Consider the following 24266-nt stretch of genomic DNA (forward strand, 5'->3'; position numbering starts at 1 on the left):
TTGGTACACAGTCGATAACAGTCACGTAAAGATTGATGTATTATTACTTGGTTGGCAACTGAATCTTGGAGCTGTCGATCTAAAAAGCAACCTACAATGCGTTGAAGTATAATTTCTGTTATTAAATTTGTGTAACAGTCTTTAAAATGTTACTTACAGTTCAAATTGCAAAACTAGCAACGTACTGCAGCATGTATGTCTGCAAACTTTATTATATTTAATACTGATTTACAGTTACACTTTGCTAAATTAAAAATAAGAAATTGCTCCCATATCATACCTTCAACTGAAATGATGTTAGACAACCTAGTATCATTCTCAATCCAATATTTAGCCTTTTTCTCATGTCCTGTTTTGCACGGGTTTTCATCTTGTTCAGCAACATTTATGTCAGATTTAGTAGCTATCCTAGACCCATTGATCTTGCATTGTTCAACACCTTCCGAATATGATATTCGATCTTCTTTTATTTCTACATAACCTTTGAAAAAAAAAGAATATTAGAACTATCAAGATCTAACGAAGAACGGACTATTTCACATTTTCTATGGGAACAAAAACAAAGATGCAGGAAGTTTATGGAATGTATCATATAAATAAAATTCAACATCGATGTAATCAGGCAAACACATGACCCAAAGAGCACGAGGCTATCCGGAATTTAAACACAATTCTACCATCTCAAAGTAATATGGTTATTAACATATATCAAGTCCTCACAGCCCTTCTACAAAGTCAAGCACTTTTGACGGTGTCATTGGAAAGCATATTCAATCTGCTTACATCTATATTTAACTAGAATACTATTTGTATGATTCAGAACTGCGTAATGAAAAATGCAATCAGAATGCCTTCGCGTTCGGAACACACGAGTAGATTTTCGTTTTGTTTTGGCCACTGTGTTTTCTGTCCATAGATATTTTGTTATTATATTACATTTTAAAATAGATATTTTGTTATTATATTACATTTTAAACGATTCAAAGCTGCGCACATGGTTTATGCATTCATCTATACGTTACGACCACGACTGCATGTTTACCCAATATGTATGTCCTTTCTTGTTTTTTTTCTAGTAAGATACTGTTTTATTAATGATATTCCAAATTACGTGACATGAGTTTTTTTTATGTCTATAAATAATTAAAAACAAATATTTTCATCGTACCAAAAGCCTTGATACAATAAAATTATAACCTACGTTCAGCAGATGAAAACTATTAAAAATCTTCCAAAACCAAAAAACAATTTTTTAAAGAAAATATTTACATATTCAGGTTCTCAAATATAGAACTGTTTACCAAATGAAATACAAATGAGTAATACACTTGTATCTTTTAAAACAAAATCGCTTTACAATTTTTTCATCAATTGTGCAAATTAATATGCTTTTGCGTTATTATTTAGATACAATTGTATATTGTGTATAATATATCATTATAATACTGTATGTTCTTATAAAATATGTTATTATTATTTTGAGGACTCTCAGGAAGATTAGTTTTAACAATTGGGATCATCTTTTTCAAATAAAGATTATTTATTTATCAATTATTGGTATATCCAGTGATAATAAAGTAACACTTACTTGCGAATATAAACGAGAGAAGTGTCGTTGAAAGTATTAGTTTGAAAATCCTCAACATATTTTGTTTGGTTTCTTCCTCATTCTTTCTCTTCCGCTTGTTATCAATAACGTTTGAAAAATTTGCATATTTATAGAGATACTGATTTGATATTTTTAAATTTTTAGATAAAGCGATATCAATAATGTTCTTTACGTAGAGATAAAAGTATGTGGATATGTTTAAAATTTTGCACGTACTGTTTAAGTCGAATAGAATGCCATTTAAATAATATCAATCAAGTTAGAAAACTATTACTGCCCTATAGGTTTAATTCTCTAAATAACTGTTCTTAAGTGCATCGTGCTTTATTTATTTATTAGGATTTCGCTTGTTGAAAAGATAAAATCTTTTTTTCAGAGTTTTTTCAATACTTTCAAGCGGACATGAATGCGATGATGTACCTGCGATTAAGCTGTCGACACAAGTTACAATACTTTTCCAAAGATTTATCAGTTTACATCGAATTTGACAAAACATTAATATTGCATTCTTGCGAGTCATAAACTTCGTGAACTCGATTTCAATTGAATATATAAAACCTCCATTTGTATTGAACCGTCTGTATTTTTTTTTTTGCTACATTTTGAATTGAGTGTTTATGAGGTTGCATATTTATTCACATATATAAAGTTTCATTGTATCTATTTTTAACGATTGATTCTATTTAACTAAACATGCCAAAAAAGTCAGGTGGATAAATAGTTTAAAAAATCAAACTAAAACTACGGTTAAAGTCATTTTATTTAGCATTTCGTCGAAATACATTATTATTTAAGCCAAAAAGAATAACACGTAGATAGAAAAAATTGTGGCAGCTGATAAAAATGTTATTTTAATATTGTACAGACAGAGATAAGTGTTAATATATTTTAGATATTTAATGTGGGTTGACGATTTATTTTTGAAAATGGAAAACATTGACAGTAGGCTGAATAAACTTGACAACATTGAATCCATTGTGAATAATATGAATAGTAAAGTGACTAAAGTTGAATATGAAACACAGATTTTAAGTCAGAGATTGGGGGAGGTTGAACATGCTATTCAACATTTCAGTGATTGCTTCGATGATCAGAGAAAAAAATATTAGAACTTGACACTAAAATCAAAGAAGTAAATGATAAAATCAATTCACAATCAGAAAATGTAAAACGTTTCAATAAACAAATATCTGAACAAAAGAACGAAATTGACCTGACTAGAAAAAAGGTGAAGGACGAAAGCGTTAAAATGAAAGAAGAACTTATTATTGACATACAGATGAAAGAAATGAAAAACAATCTTGTTTTTTATAATATACCTGAGGTGGAAGGTGAAGACTGTGTTAATAACTTACATATTTTTTTCAAAGAAAATTTGAATATAGTAGAAAATGAGAGGAAAATAAACATAAAAAATGCTTCCAGAATTGGAAAAGAGGGGGACAGAATCCGCCCGTTATTGGTGAAGTTTTTAAACTATTTTCAGAAACAAGAAGTCTGTAAAAGCGCTGTTAATCTTAAAGACACGAATTTTGGTATATCCGAACAATTGCCAGTTGAAATTTTGAAAAGAAGAAAAAATCTACTGCCGAAACTTAGAGCACTTAAAGAAAACAATATAAAGGCATTTTTTGTGAGAGACAAACTGTTCGTAGCAGGTAAAGAATATGTTGGTCCATAGGATACACGCAGAGAGCATTCTCGAAATATCAAGTGTTTAAGTTGGAACATTCATGGTATTATTTTTTGTATCGATGACAATGACTTTTTAAATTTTGTTAATGATTATGATTTATTATTTCTTTGTGAATCATGGGTGGAATATGTTTTTACTGTAAACCATATATTATGAAAGGTATTGAAATAGTCAAGGAAATTGAAAATGGTATTTTATTGAGAAAGTTAAAAAAGGATTTTTTTCATAATGATACTGATATTTACATATGTTTTGTGTACATACCCCATGAGATCTCCTCATATTATAATGTAAATGACTGTGACTTTTTTGAATTAATAGAAAATATTGTTTTTGAGTATAGAGAAAAGGGAAGTATACTTGTTTGTGGTGATTTTAATAGTAGAGTTGGGTTACTAGATGATTGGCTAGGTTTTGATAATTTAGATAGATATGTTATAGTAGTGTAGTGCATGATGGAAATCCCATTACTCCTCCAAGATGTTCAAAGGATACAACAGTAAATAAGTTTGGTCGAAAGCTTGTCCAAATGTGTCATAACACGGGTTTAACTATATGTAATGGTAGACTACGAAACGATCTGGCTGGACAATTTACATTTTGTACTTCAAACGGAAGAAGTGTGAATGATTATCTGTTAACTTGTCCATGTGATTATAAATTGGTTGAGAATCTTAAAGTTCTGGAACATAATGAATTTTCTGACCATTCGCCTTTATTTTATGAAATTCAGACTAATCGAACGTATAATGAGGAACATTCTTCAAACCATTATACATATATAAAGTGGGATAATGAGAAAGTTAGTGATTACACGCAAGCATTACGGGACAAACAAACTGATCTGTTGGAACTAGTAAACAACATAAATGACAATGAAAGTGCGAACAACGCCGTAAATGTGATCCCCGATGTTATATTTAAATGCGCGCTTGATGTTTTTGGTAAAACATCTGTTAAAAAACATTTAAGTAAACATAAACTTAGTACAAATGATTGGTTCGATCACTCATGTAAATTGTTTAGAAGTGAATTTCACCAAGCACGGAACCGTTTTCAGCGCTACCCAAGCAATCCCAATAGACAATTATACGTGTCAACAAGAAACGAATACAACAAAGTTAAACGAAAAGCGAAAACACGATATAAACGTGTACGTGGACAGGAGCTAACTCGATTGGCTAAAGTGAATCCTAGAGAATTCGGGTCAAAAGTTAGACCTAAGGGTCGATCTAGATGCGCGGCCGATGCAAAAGACATTTTTGAACATTTTAAAAACTTTCTTGGTGCGGAACCTGGTGATTTATCAGAAGAAGTTAAAACGTTAATAGACAACATTCGTTCGGAAGATCTTCACATAGACGATTTAGATAACGAATTTACTGAATCTGAAATTGAATCTGCTATTAAAAAACTAAAGCGTGGTAAAAGTACAGGAACAGATGAAATCAGTGGAGAAATGTTTTTATCAGATTCTCAACTATTTTCAACATTTTTAACAGTTTTGTTTAATAAACTTTTTGAATTTAGTATATACCCCGATAATTGGATAGAAGGAATTGCTATGCCTGTACCAAAGAAAGGGGATCTTTCAAACCCTAATAACTATAGGCCAATTATATTGATTAGTGTATTTTCAAAGATCTTTACTTCAATTTTGAATAATCGTTTACTTTGTTGGGCCGAAGATAATGAGATTCTTTTAGCAAACCAATTTGGATTTCGTCGCCAAAAATCAACTGTCGACGCTGTTTTTATTCTTCATGGAATAATATCAACAACCTTGTCGCAAAAGGAAAAACTGTATTCAGCATTCGTGGACTTTTGTAAAGCTTTTGACAATGTCGACCGTCACATACTTTGGTATACGCTTTTCAATAGTGGAATTAGTAGCAAGTTTGTTTCCATGGTGCAGTCAGTATATGCAACTGTGAACATTCGCGTTAAATGCGATGGATTACTTTCAGATGTTTTTTGTAATAATATTGGTGTAAAACAAGGCGAACCCTTGTCTCCTCTACTTTTCATATTTTTTTATAAATGACATTGCTGATGATCTACGTATGAATGATAATAGAACTAGTGATTACATAAGCCTTAATGGATATTTGATATATTTGTTGCTATTCGCTGATGACACTGTGCTATTTGGAAAAACACCGGAAGCTCTCCAGTTTCTTTTAGATAAATTATTCGTCTACTGTACAAAATGGAAAATTGGGGTTAATAAGGATAAAACAGAAGTTGTAGTTTTTCGTAAAGTATGGCAAAGAGTAAACCATTCATGGCATTATGACAATACGGAACTAAAAGTAGTCGATCACTATGTATACCTTGGAGTTCTTCTACATTACAACGGTAAATTTCAACAAACTCAAAAACGCCTAGCGGGACAGGGAAGTAGAGCGCTTGCAGCATTGTTAAACTCATTAAGATCCACTTATATTTCACCAGAACAGCAATGTGCTATGTTTGACAGTCTAGTTATGTCTATTTTAGACTACGCCTCTGAAGTATGGGGTTTTCATCATGCAAAAGAAATCGAAACTGTACATAATAAATTTTGTAGATTTGTTTTAAAAGTACCCAAAAACACGCCTGTCTGTTGTATTATTGGCGATCTTGGTCATTTACCTATGTATGTTACTAGGAAACAAAAGTTGTTGAAATACTGGGTTAATATTATAAACAAGAAACCAGATATTGTATATGAAATATATCAAGTTCTAGTTGCTGACTGTAATAATGGTAAAGAAAATTGGGCCACAAATGTTCGTAATTTACTTTTTCAACATGGATTAAATTATTTATGGTATGCACAAGAGAATGTTAATGTAAACTTTGATATTTTGAATGAACGTCTGTTAGATCAATTTTATCAGAGCTGGCGTGAGTCTGTAGAGAGCTCTGAAAAACTAATATTGTACAAAATGATAAAAACAGGTTTTAAGATGGAACAATATATATTGAAAAATATCAATGTTAAAATGTTGTCTCTATTAAGATTTGGTGTATTAAAACTAAATATGGAAACTGGTCGTTACATAAAACAACGAAGGGAGGATAGAATTTGTAAATGTTGTACTATGCAATGTATAGAGAACGAATATCATTTTATCATGGTTTGTCCAGCATATAGACAGTATAGACTTAAATACTTCTCAAAACATTATCATACATGGCCAAATATCAACAAACTGTATTCACTACTACAAGTTCAAACAAAAACTATTATCTACAATTTGATGTGTTTTTTGCGTAAAAGTTGGAAACTTAGAACTTTCATATTAACGTAGTTATATATATGAATCTAATTGTCTTTTTCATTACCAAAATGTTCATATTGTTAATTATGTTCTCTGCAGTTTTGTATACCTATGTATTAATATAAATTTCATGTTGCTTACACATGATAATGTTGTAATTTAAATGTGCTATGGCATAATTGTGCTTATTGCAATAAACGTATTTATCTTATCTTATCTTAAAAAACTGAAAAATTAAAAATATAAGGACTATAATTAAAGCAACTCATGTTTTATTTTTTTTTATTAGGTCAATCGTATAAGCGAGATCATTCAAATTGACGTAATAAATAAGGGAGAAAATTCCAATTGACGTAATAAAAAATGTACTGCAATTTATTAGGACAATATCAGCCAATCAAATTACGAGAAATTACTCTAAATTAGGATAATTATTTTTGTTACTCTATGCACGTTAACAATTTTTTACAAAAATTCAAACTCTTACAAGGACTACTAGAAGCCGATTACAAGGTACAACTCTGCATCAATCCAAATATAATCTTGATAGTCGAGTCAGAAGTAACGACCACTATTGAATTGCAGGCTAATGACATAGGACAGGCACCTATACTAGCGTGGCAGGTTTAAACATGTTGTTAGTTACTACTCGACTAACTAATTGTGTTTTCAATATCCCCTTCGTACATTCCATCTCTTTTCAAGGGCGGTTAATACTCATGTAATAAAAAAAAGTAGTTTAACAGCACACCATACATGTAAGAACAACCAGAAAAAAACCCAACGAAACAAAAAATAGAAAAATAGCAAAAATGCAAAAGACAAAAGATAACACACACCGATCTCTGAGCATTCCCACTTACTGAAAAGTAGTTCAAAGCTAATTTTGAATTAATAATTATATCCTGAATTTCGAGATCTCAATACAAGTATACGACTTTTATTAATGAATTTAGTTATCAAACTTAATAAACATGTCAGTTAAGTGCTAGTAATCTGTTATTATTGATGTATTATTGTCATTTTGTTTAGTTTCTTTTGTTACATCTTCTGACATCAGACTCGGACTTCTCTTGAACTGAATTTAATGTGCGTATTGTTATGATTTTACTTTTCTATATCGACTAGAGGTATAAGGGGGTGGGGGGGGGGGGGTGAGAACTCATAAACATGTTTAACTTCGCCGCTTTTTTGCGCAGGAGCCTCTGCATGGCCTTTGTTAGTCTTGTATTATTTTTCACTTTAGTTTCTTGTGTATAATTTGGAGTTTAGTATGGCGTTCATTATCAATGAACAAGTATTATTTATATTTATTTAGGGGGCAGCTGGAGGACGCCTCCGGGTGCTGGCATTTCTCGCTGCATTGAAGACCGATTGGTGACCTTCTGCTGCTTAAATGGTCGGGTTGTTGTCTCTGACAAATTCCCCATTTCCATTCTCAATTTTATACACTCTATTTAACAGACCAAGACAAACGTGAATTTAAAGTAATTTGTGGTAACGAAATCCCCAATTTTATGAGTTACCAGTGATAAGCTTAAGTTGATAAAACAAGATACACAGAAATAGTCAACGAGTTTGGGAATATACACATATCAAAAGGAAGACAAAGGGTCATGATCACCCGACAGAAATTTAACGCCGGAAAACAACATGAGAAACGAGTTGTCTATTACTTGTATGAAACTTAAATTTTCCAATATAGAAATCCGAAAAAGGACAGTTGTTGCTGTGTGTATTTATCCATATGATAGACACATGCATATATATAAAGTAACCTGCTTTTTACCTGTTTTGAGTTTTTATTATAAGATACAAGTATTTAATGATTCTTTATGGTAGTCAACTGATTGAATTTTAAAGTGTGGGGTGAGGTTTTAATATATCAAAAGTAATTTTACATCGTCAGGTGTGGTTACCATGAAACCTCTTGAGTAATTACCAAATATGTAGTCCAAATAATTATGACGTCTGGCAAGGCTATTTTATTTTTTTCCTAGAACGCCTTCCTACGACGACCTACGACGACTGCTGTAGGAAGGCGTCCCAGAAAAAAAATTAAAATAGCCTTGCCAGACGTCATTATTATTTGGACAACCACACGTGGTGCAGGATTTTTTTGTGTTTGTTTTTGGTGGTGTTCGTGTTGCTCAGTCTTTTGTTTTCTATGTAGTGCTGTGCATGCTGTTGTTTTTTTATTTGGCTCATGTTTTTTTTTTGCCATGACGTTGTCAGTTTGTTTTTGAATTATGAGATTGAATGTCCCTTTGGTATCTTTCGCCTCTCTTCTAATCTTTTTGTCACCTTTAAAATCTGCTTTGAATGCTGATCTTCGGCAGTCACTGTTGAATTATCAAAATATGTTCTACAGTGTGATTAAGAGCATTTACACACACTTGTTTATATTGTAAACCCTATATATGATTGAACAATATACTTTAATTCTCAAAATACGGTTATCAATAATAAAGGTTTCTGACATACGTACGATAATGTCATACTGGTTAGTTGTGTCGTTGGTTTGCTGTCTTAAAGTCTTACTAAAAATCAAAATATATTTTTCAAATATGTTCTATGATAGTATGTTGAACTGTCAGCCTGACACCTTTCAGACAGTTCTAGCTAGAACATTTCTAACCTAGAACTGTATTTATCAGTTCTACCTAGAACTGATTAAGACAGTTCTATCTAGAACTGATCCTGACAGTTTTACCCTAGAACAGGTTTATACAGTTCTACATAGAACTGACCAACTATTTGGTAACTGACCAACTATTTGGTCAGTTCTACTATTAGAGCAGTTCTACGGCTAGAATAGTTCTAATATTAGAACTGACTTGGTCAGTCCTACGGCTAGTTCTGAAAGCAAATATAGAAAATCTGTTACACAGTAAAGTTATAGGAATTTATGTTTTTTTCTAAATTCAAGGATGTCCTTATTGCAGTGACGTCATTCAGAATAGTTCTACAATCCTGGTCTACTACTAGAACAGTTGAAGACAGATATGTTGACAGTTCAACGGTTAGAATTAATTTGGACAGTTTTGTACCTATAAAACTTTGAGACAGTTCTACCCTAGAACTGATACTGACAGTTCTATCTAGAACCGATTTGGTCAGTTCTAGAACTGATTCTGACAGTTCTACTTAGAACATTTCTAGGGTCCAGAGCTCCAGATAAGAATTCACATATTGGGTTTTTTACCCACCATTTTCTTATATAATTGGGTGATAAAGTTTTTTGATTGCATTATCAATTCCAATTCACCCCTCATGTTAATATCAAATTGGGTTTTTCACCACCAAGCTCCTTAATGTATTGGGTTTTTTCATCAACACAATATTGAATATTTAGGCAATATCAACCCCAGATTTTTTTTCCATCTTAAATATGTTTCTTTCTTTGTTTAGCTTTTTTATTTGGTTTAGGGTTAGGGTTAGGGTTATTTGCTAGCTGTTTTATTTGGTTTATTGACTGAGAAGCAATTGTAGGTTTAATTTGTGTTCTGTTTCAAACCTTCTGCCAGTTTTGTATTTTCTCATATAAACTTTTTAAAAAACGAATGTGTATTCACAGGCACTCGTCTTATACCTTTATATAATAAATTCTGAGACCAGTGCCTGTGTGTGTATTCATTAATTAACCGTAAATGAAAAAAAATAGTATATAAACTCTAATTATACTTGAATGTTTTTGTTTTATTCCAATTTTCATAAATCTGGGTTTAGTTGTCTTTTATTAGAACTTTTGGTTTCTGATGCTTTATCATGTCAAAATTAATTTGGCCTTTCACTTTTTCCAACTGATTTCGTTTTTGAGGAAACCCTGCTTTTATTAGCAATGTTCTCGTTAAGGTACGTACACACGCCCGTGTGTTCGATGGACGCTTCCTAAAAACACTGGCTGAGTCTTGTTATCATAACTTTCCCTAAGCTTTTCAAAAGAAGCAGAAAACATGCTTCTATTCAATATTTTTACCGGACATTCACTTTTGTTTTAATTCAATGTATGTAATGATAAATCCCAAGCAATGCGAAAAAAAATATGACTTCATGACACACGGTAATTGGATAAACGCCGAGAAGATCGAAATGTTTTCAAAAACACGTGTACCTATTGAGCAACGGAAAGCTGTAACAGGGACCCATTTCAGCTATTTGATGCAGGGATCTATTTTTAAAACGAAAGGACATTTCCAATTATAAATATTATAAAAATAGTTTACGCGACCACTGTAAACAGATAAGGGTAAATAACGTAAATGGTAGCCAATAAAAGGGTTGAGAACTCATGGTTTTGGAATATAATTGGGTTTTCCTTTGAATTAATTGGGTTATTGAACCCTGCAATGGGCAATTGCATTGGGTTTTTTAAGATTTGTATTGCGTGATCACGCAAATACGCACCTTATCTGGAGCTCTGTAGGGTAGAACTGTTCTAGGACAGTTTTAAACAGTTCTATGACAGATTATTCTGACAGTTCTAGTGAGAGGTTAGAAGTGATCTTCACTGTATTTTATCAAGACTTTAAAAAAATGCAAGTCAGCTTATTGGTCACTTTTAACGGGTAGGTCCAATGCAATATTTTTGAAAGATGGGCGTCTTTCCATAACAGTGAAGTTATATGATTGAGAGTAACGAGGCAAAATGTTAAGGGTTGAGATGCTAAAATATTATACATTTTCCAATTAAAGGGGATGGGCGGGGAGGGGGATGGACGTACCTTGAGTTTTTCGCCACTGCTTCTAAATTAACATTGAATAATGTTATTGATTAATGTTATTGATTAATGTCATTGATTAATGTTATTTATTAATGTTATTTATTAATGTTATTTTTAGATATGAGTGGGATAACTATTTTACATCCCAGCTGTTTTAGATTAGACGAAAAACCATTTACAATTCATAAAATTTAGTTTAGAACGCCATATAACCATTATAATATGTTTATACTGAAGGACGCCCCCGGGTGCAGGAATTTCCCGCTGCATTGAAGACCTGTATGTGATCTTCTGCTTTTGTCTGCTCTTTGGTCGGGATGTTGTCTCTTTGACACATTCCCCATTTCCATTTTCAATTTTATTTATTTATTACAAGATTGATCGTTTATATAAATATACAGTGTTAATTTCCATTGTTTAACGCAAGCGTACATTTTAGATGAATAAATACGGTTCCTTATTTGTGATTGGGGCTAAAAATTCGTAAGTTTTGTTTACAACTCTGTCTTGTATTGTTTTGGTCGTACTATTTCAAATATTCAATTTCATGACTGTATCATGTTTCCATCAGTTTACCATAGTACTATCACATGGTTAGGTTAGAAATTATTAGTAAACCCTAGTTCGTAGTGTTTTAATGCCTAATCTTACCGTTTTAATTTATTGACCTAACTGCACGACTCGATTCTCAATTAACATTAAGATAATATTTGCAAAGAATCCTGTTCAGACTTTTGTAAAAGACAGTTTTAACTTTGCAGTGTTGTGAGAGTTTATGTTCTATGTTGAAGACAATTATAGTAACCGGCAATACAAGTACCGTTCAATTGAGTTTAGTTATATGTCTTGTGTTTCTGCCTTTGACCTAGGTTTTCTGTATTTGGCATGTGTAGTGCATCATGACACAAGGCATTGTTACGTGTATCATGATGAACTTTCGTGCAGGACTGCTGTGTGTATTTTTAACATAGAACTCTTGACCAGACTATGACTTTTTGACTCTTGACATATGCACGTTGGGTGTCCTATCATGATACAGTGTGTTGCTTGGTATATTACCTTGACCTCAAAATATAATTTTCAATTGACCTTGTTTCTGAATATGTGGCATGCGGGGGAATTGTCATAGGATGGTGAGTCTAGTGGCACGAGAAACTTCACGTGAGCTTGACCTTTGCCCTCAATCTTCAACTTGTATATTTTGTTTGAATAAAATGGAGAATTGCCTGATTGTCACTCATACCACATCTTCTTATATCTATATTAGATTACAGATATATTTGTTAGTATTGTATACCACGATGACCCTTTCCTCAAAATCTGACTCTTGACAAGACTATAACTTTTTGACATTTGACCTATGCATATAGGGTGTGTCGCTTGGTACATGTATGATTACCTTGACGTCAAGTCAGGAGTCTCAGGTTTTGTTAGTCTTGTATGTTTTTAATTGTAAGTTAATTTTTATGTTCTGGAGTTTGAACTAGTATACATATTGTTAATGGGCCATCTGAAGCCCGCCTCTGGGCGAGATATTTTCTTGCTTTGTTGAACACCCATTGGTGGCCTTCGACAACTTTCTGATCTTTTGTCATGTTACTGTCTCTTTAACACATTCCACATTTCCATTCTCAATTTTAAAGAATGTTTGGTTCAAATGAAAACTAAATCCTTTAATTTCCGTGAAAATTAGAGAGAACATTTACTGCTTCAGTAGAACCATGTGCTGCCAGTTATGATAGATAAAGCAAAATGTTTCAATAATTTTACCTTAGATTTTATTTCATAGACATGTAGGTATGGCTAGTCTGTTTTTACATCTGAAACATGCACACAGAAGGTATGCACATATCAATAAACTGAACTCAGTGCAAAGCACCTTTAAAGACAGAGAGTTCAATCTAGTAAAACACTTTGTTATGCTGGTCACATGTACTTGAAACATCACTGTCTGTTACCACACTGCACCGAGATCCTGAATAAAATATGCAAGTTAATTCTATTAAAAGTAGAATTCAATGCACGTAAATAAGCTGTTCACTGAAATAAATGTATAATATGTCTGTTTGCCACAGATGCCCCTGCCTGTGAAAAAAACCATGATTAAACTTCCTTCCACATAGAGATGTAACCATAAGCATTTTGTATAAGTTTCAAAACATTTGGTGAGGCATACTAAAGTTGAAGAACGGAAACAACAGATTAAGCATGTTTCCTATCTTAAGGCCCCTAGTTTACATTTGCATCATTGGTACTCGTTTCACATCTTCTTACATCTAATAACTCATGAACAGTAACGCCTACCAATATCGAACTTGATAGAGCTGTGTTATGGGGTAATAAGTAATACATATTACGTTTATAACATTTGATTGAGTCAAACTTATTGAAGAGAACGAAAACGAAAAATTCAGCATTTTCTATGTTTTTAAAGGGACATGATTACTCATTTAATTCTCGTTTGAATTGTTTAACATAGTCATTTCGCTGCCTTTTATTGCTGACTATGCAGTGTGAACTTTGCTCATTGTTGAAGGCCGTATGATGACCTATAGCTATTAATTTCTGTGTCATCTGGTCTCTGTTGCGGAGAGTTCTCATTGGCACTCATGCAACATTAGGTGGAGGGTGGGGATTCCGCTAACAAAACTAAACCCGCCTTTTTCTGTATGTATGTGCCTGTCCCAAGTCCGGAGCCTGTAATTCAGTGATTGTCGTTTTTTTGTGTTACATATTTGTTTTTCGTGCATTTTTTTATCATTAATTAGGCCGTTAGTTTTCTCGTTTGAATTGTTTTACATTGTCATTTCGGTGCCTTTTATAGCTGACTATGCGGTATGGACTTTGTTAATTGTTGAAGGCCGTATGGTGACATATAGTTGTTAATTTCTGTGTCATTTGGTCTCTTGTGGAGAGTACTCATTGGCACTCATGCCACATCTTCTTTTTTATATTGTGTATTTGTAGTATTAGGTTGAGGCAACTGAACTAAAGTTTGGAGAACGGAACCCATTTTTTGGGACGTTCAGGACGGACGGACTAGGGGGCGCCAACACAGACGTTCTGACTGCTTATCCCACTAGCACTGTCATTAACACACACACACACACACACACCATTTTATTATATAATTTTCAATCTTTATTTTGGTTTCTTTATTTTTGGCCGAATGGTTATATGCATGCCTTTCACACGGAGTATCAAATTTGACAAATGTATTGTACTTATACATTTTTGTAATATTTTATAGCTTACAAATGTAGATTGATCATCACCTTCTTATGCATTTGTATTTTAATATTCTGTTTTGAACAAAACGTTTTGTTTCATATACTTCACATGGTATTTCTATAAAATCTGGCATTATTACAAAGCCCATTAAATAAAACTCAGTCGAACTTGAAAATAAATGTGCAATCAAATATATATGCAAGTCGTCAATTAACTGGTCAAGTGGCTAGATGCACATATATCGTTGGCCAATTTAACAACATATCCTAGTTAAATAAAAGGATGTTCAATATACTGTATAAAAAAGAAGATGTGGTATGATTGCCAATGAGACAACTATCCACAAAAGACCAAAATGACACAAACCTTAACAACTATAGGTCACCGTACGGCCTTCAACAATGAGCAAATCCCATACCGCATAGTCAGCTATAAAAGGCCCCGATAAGACAATGTAAAACAATTCAAACGAGAAAAATATAAATATAAAATATATTTCGGTTTATTCTTAAAAACCTATAAGATGCTTTATTTTTTTATCTAGTTTCCTAATCAAAACAATTAAAATGAGAAAATAAATACCTTGCAGCTTCCTTTGCCGTCGATGCTGAAACGTTTAATGTTATAAAAGAATTTTAGCGTCTTTGACCTACTCGCGATTATCTTCTCCGAGTTCAACGGGAACATTAGAATGGTCTAGAATAGAACCCAGATGGAACCAAGAAGTTGGGTTGCTATAACCAAACAACCCGGATGTTGAACCAGTTACCATGGTTTCGAACCAAAGAACCCGGATAGAACCAAAATTCAGAACAAAAAAACCCAGATGGAACCAAGGTTCAAAACCAGAGTGCCAGGATAGAACTCTCATGGAATTCTCGTGACTTTTTATACCTTCAACATATTTTCCAAATCATTTATTTATTTAGTATATTTATATAGACAATATAACTGTTTGGTGTCTTTAAATATCAGCTGTATTTGTAAGAGGCTATGAAACGAGGTGTATGCGAGCTTTCAGCGAGCTATTACACCTGTTTCGAGACGAGTAAAACTACAGCCGATATTTAAAGACACTATATAAACAGTTATTGTCTTTATTCTGCAATTATTTCTGTACATTATTTGAATTTTGAAAGACACAAATTCATGTTTTGCATTTATTTTCGATTTGAAACCACTTGAGGCCCGTGTAGTAATACAATACACTCAATACAGTAATCACACATTCAGCTGAAGACGGGTTCGCAAAAAAAGAATCTCGAATGGTCAACAATAATACATCGCTCAAGGTGAATAATTACATGTATCTATTTAAACATAGCAACTAATTTCAACAGTACAAACAAACAAGTAATAGCTTTTCTAAAAAGATTGCCGTCTTTTAGCTGATTATATTGAGATCAGTGCATGGTTTGTGAGTAGTTTATTTTTATTGGAATATTGCACTTCAAGCAATATGAAAACATAGCGCTTTTTTTCTACTAATTTGTCATTATTGTTGTATTATTGGTGGACCAGTGTTATAATGGAAGGAGACTTAATAAAATTGAGAATGGAAATGGGGAATGATATTATAATAAAATGTATTCTGTGTCTATAATCAACTTGATAAAAATAGCATATAACCTACATATACTTTTGAGGATTACTACTTGACAAAATGGACAACAACAGAAGGCAGTGGCGGATCCAGAGGGGGACGTAAAGTGTGTAGGCCCCATCCCCCCCTTTTGCTCGTTTTTTTTAAAATGATTAATCATACGCGACTATGTGAACTTTGCCATTTCCTGTGTACTCTATTATTTAATTTTTATCCGACAATTCTTTACTTATATAGATATTTTTCGCTGGAATTTTACTGATTGTCAAAGTCATGTGATTCGCTATGGTGGAGTTGACCAGTGCTTCGAAAAACGTCGCTCAGTCATTTTGAAATTCAAATTACAGTAACACATTGCTTAAGCTGAGGATTACAATCATGACACCTTCAAAGCGACATAGGATTGAGCAAGAACGTATTGACTTCTATTTCACTATTCCACCAAACAGGAAGTAATACTCTATAGACTATAACACTCTCATGAAAAAAGTTCCATGGCAATATTATTTACCTACGAAAACATGTTTAACCCCAAACGCCATTGTCATGATTGATATGGACTATATAAAATTGCTGTTTGGTGTGAACCAAGCTTTGCGTTGAAGACCAAACTACAACCTTTAATAGTTTACTTTTATAAATTGTGACTTGGATAGACAGTTGTCTTTGGTACTTACATGTATATGAGATCCAGTAATATCTATCTACAAGATTGAGAACACATTTTTTTGTAATAAATTTAAAACATATTTAATTCTGTAATATCTGATAATATGTATCAGTTATTTGTGATTTTTCATTTGATGTGTACTCTCTGGTAATGTCAGTATCAGCATGATCAGTTGATTGGTTGTGATAAGAAAAATGGGGCAGTTTGCAATTGTCATGTGCAGGTACACCACATGTGGATCTTCTTTCCCCTCTCATTTATAAAATTGTGCATGATATTTATCACAGAAACGCACCAGTATTTTGGTGAATGAAACACTTGTCATATTAAATTAAAGTCAGAGGTGGAGTTAGAGGGTTTTTCGGGGGGCCTGGGCCACCCCTTTTATAGGAAAAATTTTGTTGTTTTTATAGGGAATCACTAAAGCATGACTGGAGTTGGCCCCTTCTTAGGCAGTCAGTGGGCTCCCGCTTATGAAAATTTCTGGATCCACCACTGAAAGTTTGAGTAAAGTTAGATAAGGATTTATGACAAATTATGTTGAAATTTGCACAGATAATGAAGGAAAAATCTAGTAAATTAAAAAATAGGCACTATTATTAAAAGCTTTCCTTGCTTATTCACAAGGACATATCATATCCTCCATGCAATTCCGATCTGAGTTTTTATTCATATATGTACATACATGTACTCTGGTGCTGTTCCAAGTAGTCTTCTTTTTTCTGTTTCTTGAGAAGTATTTGTTTTACCTGTTCAGTCACTGTAAAGTGTTACAATTCATATTTAAACGCAACACATAAATAGTGACCAAAAAGGTATAGCTATCACATGAGAGAAGCTAGAAAAAAGTCAAATGTATACATTATAAACATTTTTGTGGGACCATGACAAATTATGTGGTATATAGATAGATATGCATAGATAGACCATAGAACAAATAAGCAAACAAATTCAAAGGAGATGTACATGTAAGATGAATTATGAAAAAAAAGAGCCATGGCCAGGGGCCCCAAACTTGACAGCATTTGGTGTTGAACAGGTACATTTGTAAAATGTTTGCAGTGACAATAAATATAGCCTTTGTTAGGTGACCCAGGTCGTCTTTCTCTAAATCAGCTATATTAAACATATTTCTGGGCCGGGTTGAAAAATAAATGAAAATGACTTTAAAAAAAGCTAATAGAAATACACCAAATTTGGGAGACATCTATTTAAATGTTTGAAATAATGAGAAAGTTGACAACAACTAAGCTTTTTCAGATAATATACAGACTATTGCAGTCAGCCTATAATAGACACTTTGCCTCCTGAAATGTTTGCTTATACACTGTGCTTTCCTATAATGATTTAAAATCAGTGTGATAGTTTTCATGAAGAACACTGAGCTAGCGTACAGGTATTATGACAAGATAAATGTTGTGTTACATGTACATGTATCTTATCTACCCAAATAAGTAAAATATAAAAATTCTTGACTTCTAAAACCAGTGATTGATCTCCTGATTTATATCTCATCACTCTATGCAGATGCTGTGTGAAAAAAAATTGACTTACCAGTATGTTTCTATCCATTGACAAATGATTGAGTTGATTTATTATTAATTATTTTGCTTTGGATACAATCTTATTGCTACAATATGTATTTGTCTGCCATTACAAACTGTACATGCATGTACATCACATATATTCCATGTAAGATTTTGATGTTTTAATACAAAATATATGATGCCACAATGGAAAAGTAATTGTTGTATGACGTTGATGGTCAAAATGGGACAGATTCTCAGGTCAGCTGGGACAATATCGGGGGGGGGGGGGGGGGGGGGGCTGGGGGAGGGGGCGACTTCTCCAGTCATGCTTCAGTGATTTCCTACATAATCAACCAAATAGTAATGTTCATCATGAAAAAATATACTAAGTGTAAGACCTGATGATGTGAATAAATTGTAATCAGACATATCAAATGAAGTTTTCAGTGCTTTTGATATATCAATGGGCAATCTGATGGGTTAAGCCTTTTTTGACTGATTTTTATAGTTTGTTCTTGTGTTGTACTGTAATACATGTAACAATGTTTAGAACATGGATTGCTAAAAGTATAATTATCAAGTAGAAATTGCAATATATATTTTTTAATATGTTCAAAGACAGTTAATATCTTTAAGGTAACATTATTATGTTATTATATATTCAATTGGTAATTTATTCCTGTTTTTGATACTAGATAATATTTTTAGAGCACAAATTTGTAATAAGCTTAAACAGGGGAAGTAACTCCAAAATCAATTTCCACCGCGTTTGGGGTAATTAAAAAATACATTGTCCTAATTAAATTACCTAGTTATTAACACCTTTGAAGTCTTTATCATTGTAATTGATTGTAATGACATGATTAACCTGGGGGCAATCACACAGGTGTCATATATGTAATTAACTTGGAGATCAGAAATCGATGAAACAAAATTTTACCAAAACGGCACAAGATAATTTTGGAGAAAGACGTCAGGTCAGAAGGGCGCGTATGAAGGCACACAGGGCGCGGCTGAGGGCACCCAGGGCGCAGCGCCCTTCTATTTTGGGCTAGCGAGACCACTGCTGTACCACTGTCCAAGGTTAGGGGGAGGATCGGAATCCCGCTAACATGTTTTACCCCGCCACATTATTTATGTATGTTTCTGTCCCAAGTCAGGAGCCTGTAATTCAGTGGTTGTCGTTTGTTTATGTGTTACATATTTGTTTTTCCTTCATTTTTGTATATAAATAAGGCCTTGGTTTTCTGGTTTGAATTGTTATACATGTCATATCAGGGCCTTTTATAGCTGACTGTGTTGTATAGGCTTTGATCATTGTTGAAGGCTGTACGGTGACCTATAATTATTAATGTCTGTGTCATTTTGGTCTCTTGTAGACAGTTGTCTCATTGGCAATCATACCACATCTTCTTTTTTATAATGACTGCTGATCACCACTGTGTCCCTACTGGGACTATTATGGTCCAACAACCAGTGGCAAATCCAGAAATTTTCCATAAGTGCAGGCCCACAAAATTTCCCAGAAAAGGATGGAAAGCCCCCTGGCCCCCTTCTAAATCAGCCTCCTGACAACTCCAAAGAATAAATCATCATGTACGAGTACATCAAAGATCATCAAACTGTCTACCCCATATGCAAACATCTTTTTGGGAGTTCACTGTGTTGCAAGTTTTTTGGGTTCGAAAGATCGTTTAAAATTATTGTCTTCGGGGTCATTGTCAAATATAGAGCTGTGCATTGTAAAAAGCTAAATATTATATAATTTGCAACAGCTGACACTATAGTATCCTATAGTGCACTGAAACCCTTGCCAATAACAATACCGTGATGCTTGGTGTAGGCTTCTTTGCACATAAGAAACCATATTGCTCACCTTGTAATTTTTGTATTCTTCTAATCAGTATCGTCGGGTTTGTTTATTTACACCAGAAATCAATGAAGCGATGAAAGTGCTGGAACCGAAATTACATCTTCGGTAAATTCCGTGATTTTAATATTTTTTAATCAATATGTCCAAGCAATGAAAAATAAATGGTTATTATTTTTATACATAGAGCATACGTTTTGTGTATTAACTATTTAAAATCTAAGCTTTATACGAAGAAATCTAACACAAAAGTATCTCAATCATTTAACCGTTTTAATACGCAGTTTAAAGTGTTAAATTGTACACATTACTGTTCTATTTTTAGAGAATAGCAATAATACATAAATGTACAGTTTCTTACCAAAATAGCAACATAATTTCAAGATTAAATCATCACATTGTCACATGATTATATAATCTGTACCAAATTGACAGTTTGTGGTGAGTTATCATCATAACTAATCACTATAGCAAATGAACACTTTATCATAATATGTACCTATAACCTAGTATCATGATTTCATTCCGACCCCACTTACGGACGCGTTGAACATATAATGCATGCCACTCATTAATAGCCAATCAGACGTTAAAATGACCTTCATTTCCCCCATAATCATTCCGGAAACAGCCACGAAGCAGCCATTAGATAGTATTTATAACCAATGAAAAAACAGAAATACCGTTAACAAACTTACCCGAACCTGACGTTTAGCCTCTGACTAATCAGACCGTATCACCATGGTGATACGGTAATAACAAAACATTGTCCAATATTAAATAGGAGTGTACGAGAGTTATCCTACTCGACATTTACTAAACATGCATACTGAAATTGACATGGTTGTTTTTATTACACAATCATACACATTCAAGTTTTCAAATCGATAGTTGTCATCGTAGAAAAGACAGCTGTTCATGTGTATATGTTATTAAAGTAAATTAAATCGTTAATTCACAATTAATACGTTATTGAAATGTGAATGCAATACACATTCTGAGGTCACGCAGTCTTCTGCCAGGTTCATACAATACTCAGTCCGGCAGTGGGCGGAGCTTAAGAGCGATATCTGTATAGTATACAGATGCAGCAGGCGCGGATCCAGAAGGGGGGGGGGGGGGGGGGGGGTTCCGGGGGCTGGAACCCCCCTTTTTTTTGGACGATCAATGCATTTGAATGGGGACATGTAATTGGAACCCCCCCCCCCCTTTGTCCTGGGTTAGGAACCCCCCTTTTTAAAAGGGCTGGATCCGCCCTTGTGCAGCATAGCGATATATGTAGGGCTGTATCTGTATAGTAGAACACCCAATTGCAGGATAAATATAACTATATGATGTATACCCTTTATGACCCCCAAACACGATGAGTAGATATTAATTAATGTCAACTCGCCCTATTTCCAAATTGTCCCTCACTATTTCGTCACTTTATAAAAAAATCGCACCACTCTTGTTTACCGACTCGCCCCGCTTTTGAAAAAGGGTAAAATCAAATTGAACAATCAGTCTGACAACTCACTTATTAACGAAAAAGGTTTAATTTTTTTCTACATGAATTTAGATAGATAGTCTTTTCCGTATAAGTAATTATAAGTTTTATAGTGGATTTGACATTTCCGCCAAAATGTTACAGAACAAAGGAAAGCCTGCATAACAAAGAAACTCAAACTGGGGTGATCTGGTAGGGGTGATCCGGCTCAGATCACCCCTGTAAGAACAAAGGAGCTGGGATGTAATTAAAAAGATACGAGTATAAATTAACGAGACACCAAGCGAATGAAACCAAATATATACATTCCCGTTTGAATGGTTTTACACTAGTAATGTTGGGGCCCTTTATAGCTTGTTGTTCGGTGTGTGCCAAGGCTCCGTGTTGAAGGCCGTACATTGACTTATAATGGTTTACCTTTTTTTAAATTGTTATTTGGATGGAGAGTTGTCTCATTGGCACTCACACCACATCTTCCTATATCTATATAAATGATAATAAGAACTGTATTGATTTATCATTTTGATATCTAAAAGGTTATGTGTGTGTAATTTATATACAACTCCTAAAGATATATAATAAACAATTTTATTCTATAGACTACATGAAGATTTGTTTCTTTCTTTTTTCATAATTAAGGTAATCCGTAATAATGATATTATGTCCAGTATCATCAAGTTCATGTTATAAAATGGTGAGTGCAATCAACGGCATTATTTGTTCTACGCATAATTACATTGATCAGATTTGATACATATTTATGAAAAAACTGTTCATTCTAAGACCTACGATTTTGTAGTATTTTAAATTCAATTTCAGCTTTTGCAAAATTTTCTTCCGTTAATTTTTATTTATTCTTTTGCATTATTTTTAACTAATTAAACTGGTACATCTGTTTCTTCTCTCATGTTTCCCTACTTCGTGTGAACATAATGATTTCTTTCTCTCCTCAGTTTACCACCCTAAACAATTTAAAGTAAGACTGGTCTTTTATTATTTTATTTAATTGCAAACATAATCATAATGGAACAATCATAACCTATTTATATGCAATATATACAAAAATGTACAGTGTTTGTGTGAGCTTTACAAACTGGCCGAAAAGCGAGACTCACTGAGTTTCTTTCCTGTTTCGCAGAGATTACAAAATACGTTTGACATTTTCCAATAAGGGAGCTACCATTTGATTTTTATGGGGGGGGGCTAGGATGAAAAATTTTGTCCTGCATTTTTTTTTAAGTTGTAATCTCTGTCCTGCCTTTTTATTTTTCACTCTATTCGGTCCTGCCTTTTTTTATTAGTTTATCCTGACTTTTTTTTCCTAAATTGTCATCCTGCCTTTTTTTTTTGCAAAGTGTCCCATCCTGCCTTTTTTTTTTACTCAAAACTCCTGTCCTGCCTATTTTTTCAAATTTCATCCTAGCCCCCCCCCCCCCCCCCCCCCCAAATAAAAATCAAATGGTAGCTCCCTAATGTCCATATATTGTTTTTATCCTGCAATTTATACCAACACATTAGTTGTTAAAGTCTAAATCATTGTCTTTTATCTTTAAAAAAGAGGCTGTCACAACGACAGCAAACCGGATTTATTAACATTTATTTGTGTCATAGCAATATCACAAGAACCATAACTGATGAACGGTGATAGTGAAAAACGTCAATATCAAATTTTACCTCCATTTTGTCATTAGTATCAACATATTAAAATTTGAAAGAGCTTAGGTTGAATGGTTCATGAGTTATAATGCAACAACATGAATGGAAACGCCTATTTTTATCTTTCAAGAACCATATCTCCTGAACGGTAAAAGTCAAAATCGACATTATTGAACTTGACCTCCATTTTGTCATCAGTAAAAACATATCAAAATTTTAATAACTTTGGTTGAACAGTTCATGAGTAAATGCACGGACACGACTTGAAACGCCATTTTTCAACTCCTGAACGGTAAAAGACAAAATCGTCATTATTGAACTTGACCTCCATTTTGTCACCAGTAACAACATATTAAAATTTGGGAAGCTTTGGTTGAACAGTTCATGCGTAAATGCACGGACAACATTTGGTTGCCGCCCGCCCGCCCGGCCGCCCGCCCGCCCGGCCGCCCGCCCGGCCGCCCGCCGTACATATCCAAATCAATAACCTACATTTTTGTCACAAAAATCCGGTTAAAAATCGACATAGTTTAAACGCGGACCGCGAAGAGGACCCCGAAATGAGCTGTTACGCATTAAGAAATATCCACAGGAACGCTTGCTCAACATTGAAACAGGATAACAGTAGACTTTATTTGTATAAGCAAAAATTTGTACAGTAGTTGGCTGATTGCAGGATAAAAGAACTTCTCTATACCAATGAAATTTAAACGTGACCTATATTTGATAACCTTCTAAGTCATCAAGGTCTCCGATGATGAGTTTCTCGTTGGAAATCATATAACATCTTCTTATTTTTGTATTAACTCAATGCCTATTATAATATGGTACTGATCATGAAACAGGGTAATGATTCCTTAATTATTTAATTTAATGCATAAATAAATCAATGTCCATTCTATCCTGAAATATATCTCCTTAAT

At 33.5% G+C, this 24266-nt stretch overlaps 1 protein-coding gene across 1 annotated transcript; it reads left to right on the forward strand.

The window, feature by feature from the left end:
* Positions 1-3834: 3834 nt before the first annotated feature.
* Positions 3835-9339, forward strand: LOC139504090 (uncharacterized). Its single transcript, XM_071294150.1, has 2 exons — positions 3835-4935; positions 9229-9339. Exons 1-2 carry the CDS (start codon positions 3835-3837, stop codon positions 9337-9339), a joined length of 1212 nt encoding a protein of 403 aa, XP_071150251.1.
* The last annotated feature ends 14927 nt before the right edge of the window (positions 9340-24266 follow it).

Source organism: Mytilus edulis, chromosome 14 (assembly GCF_963676685.1).
Source record: "Mytilus edulis chromosome 14, xbMytEdul2.2, whole genome shotgun sequence".
Lineage (NCBI taxonomy): Eukaryota > Metazoa > Mollusca > Bivalvia > Mytilida > Mytilidae > Mytilus > Mytilus edulis.

Coding starts and splice junctions, on each gene's coding strand:
- LOC139504090 (XM_071294150.1), top strand. CDS start 3,835: ATGTGTCATAACACGGGTTTAACTATATGTAATGGTAGACTACGAAAC. Junction 4,936..9,228: donor GGCCAATTATATTGATTAGT/GTATTTTCAAAG, acceptor TGTATTTATCAG/TTCTACCTAGAACTGATTAA.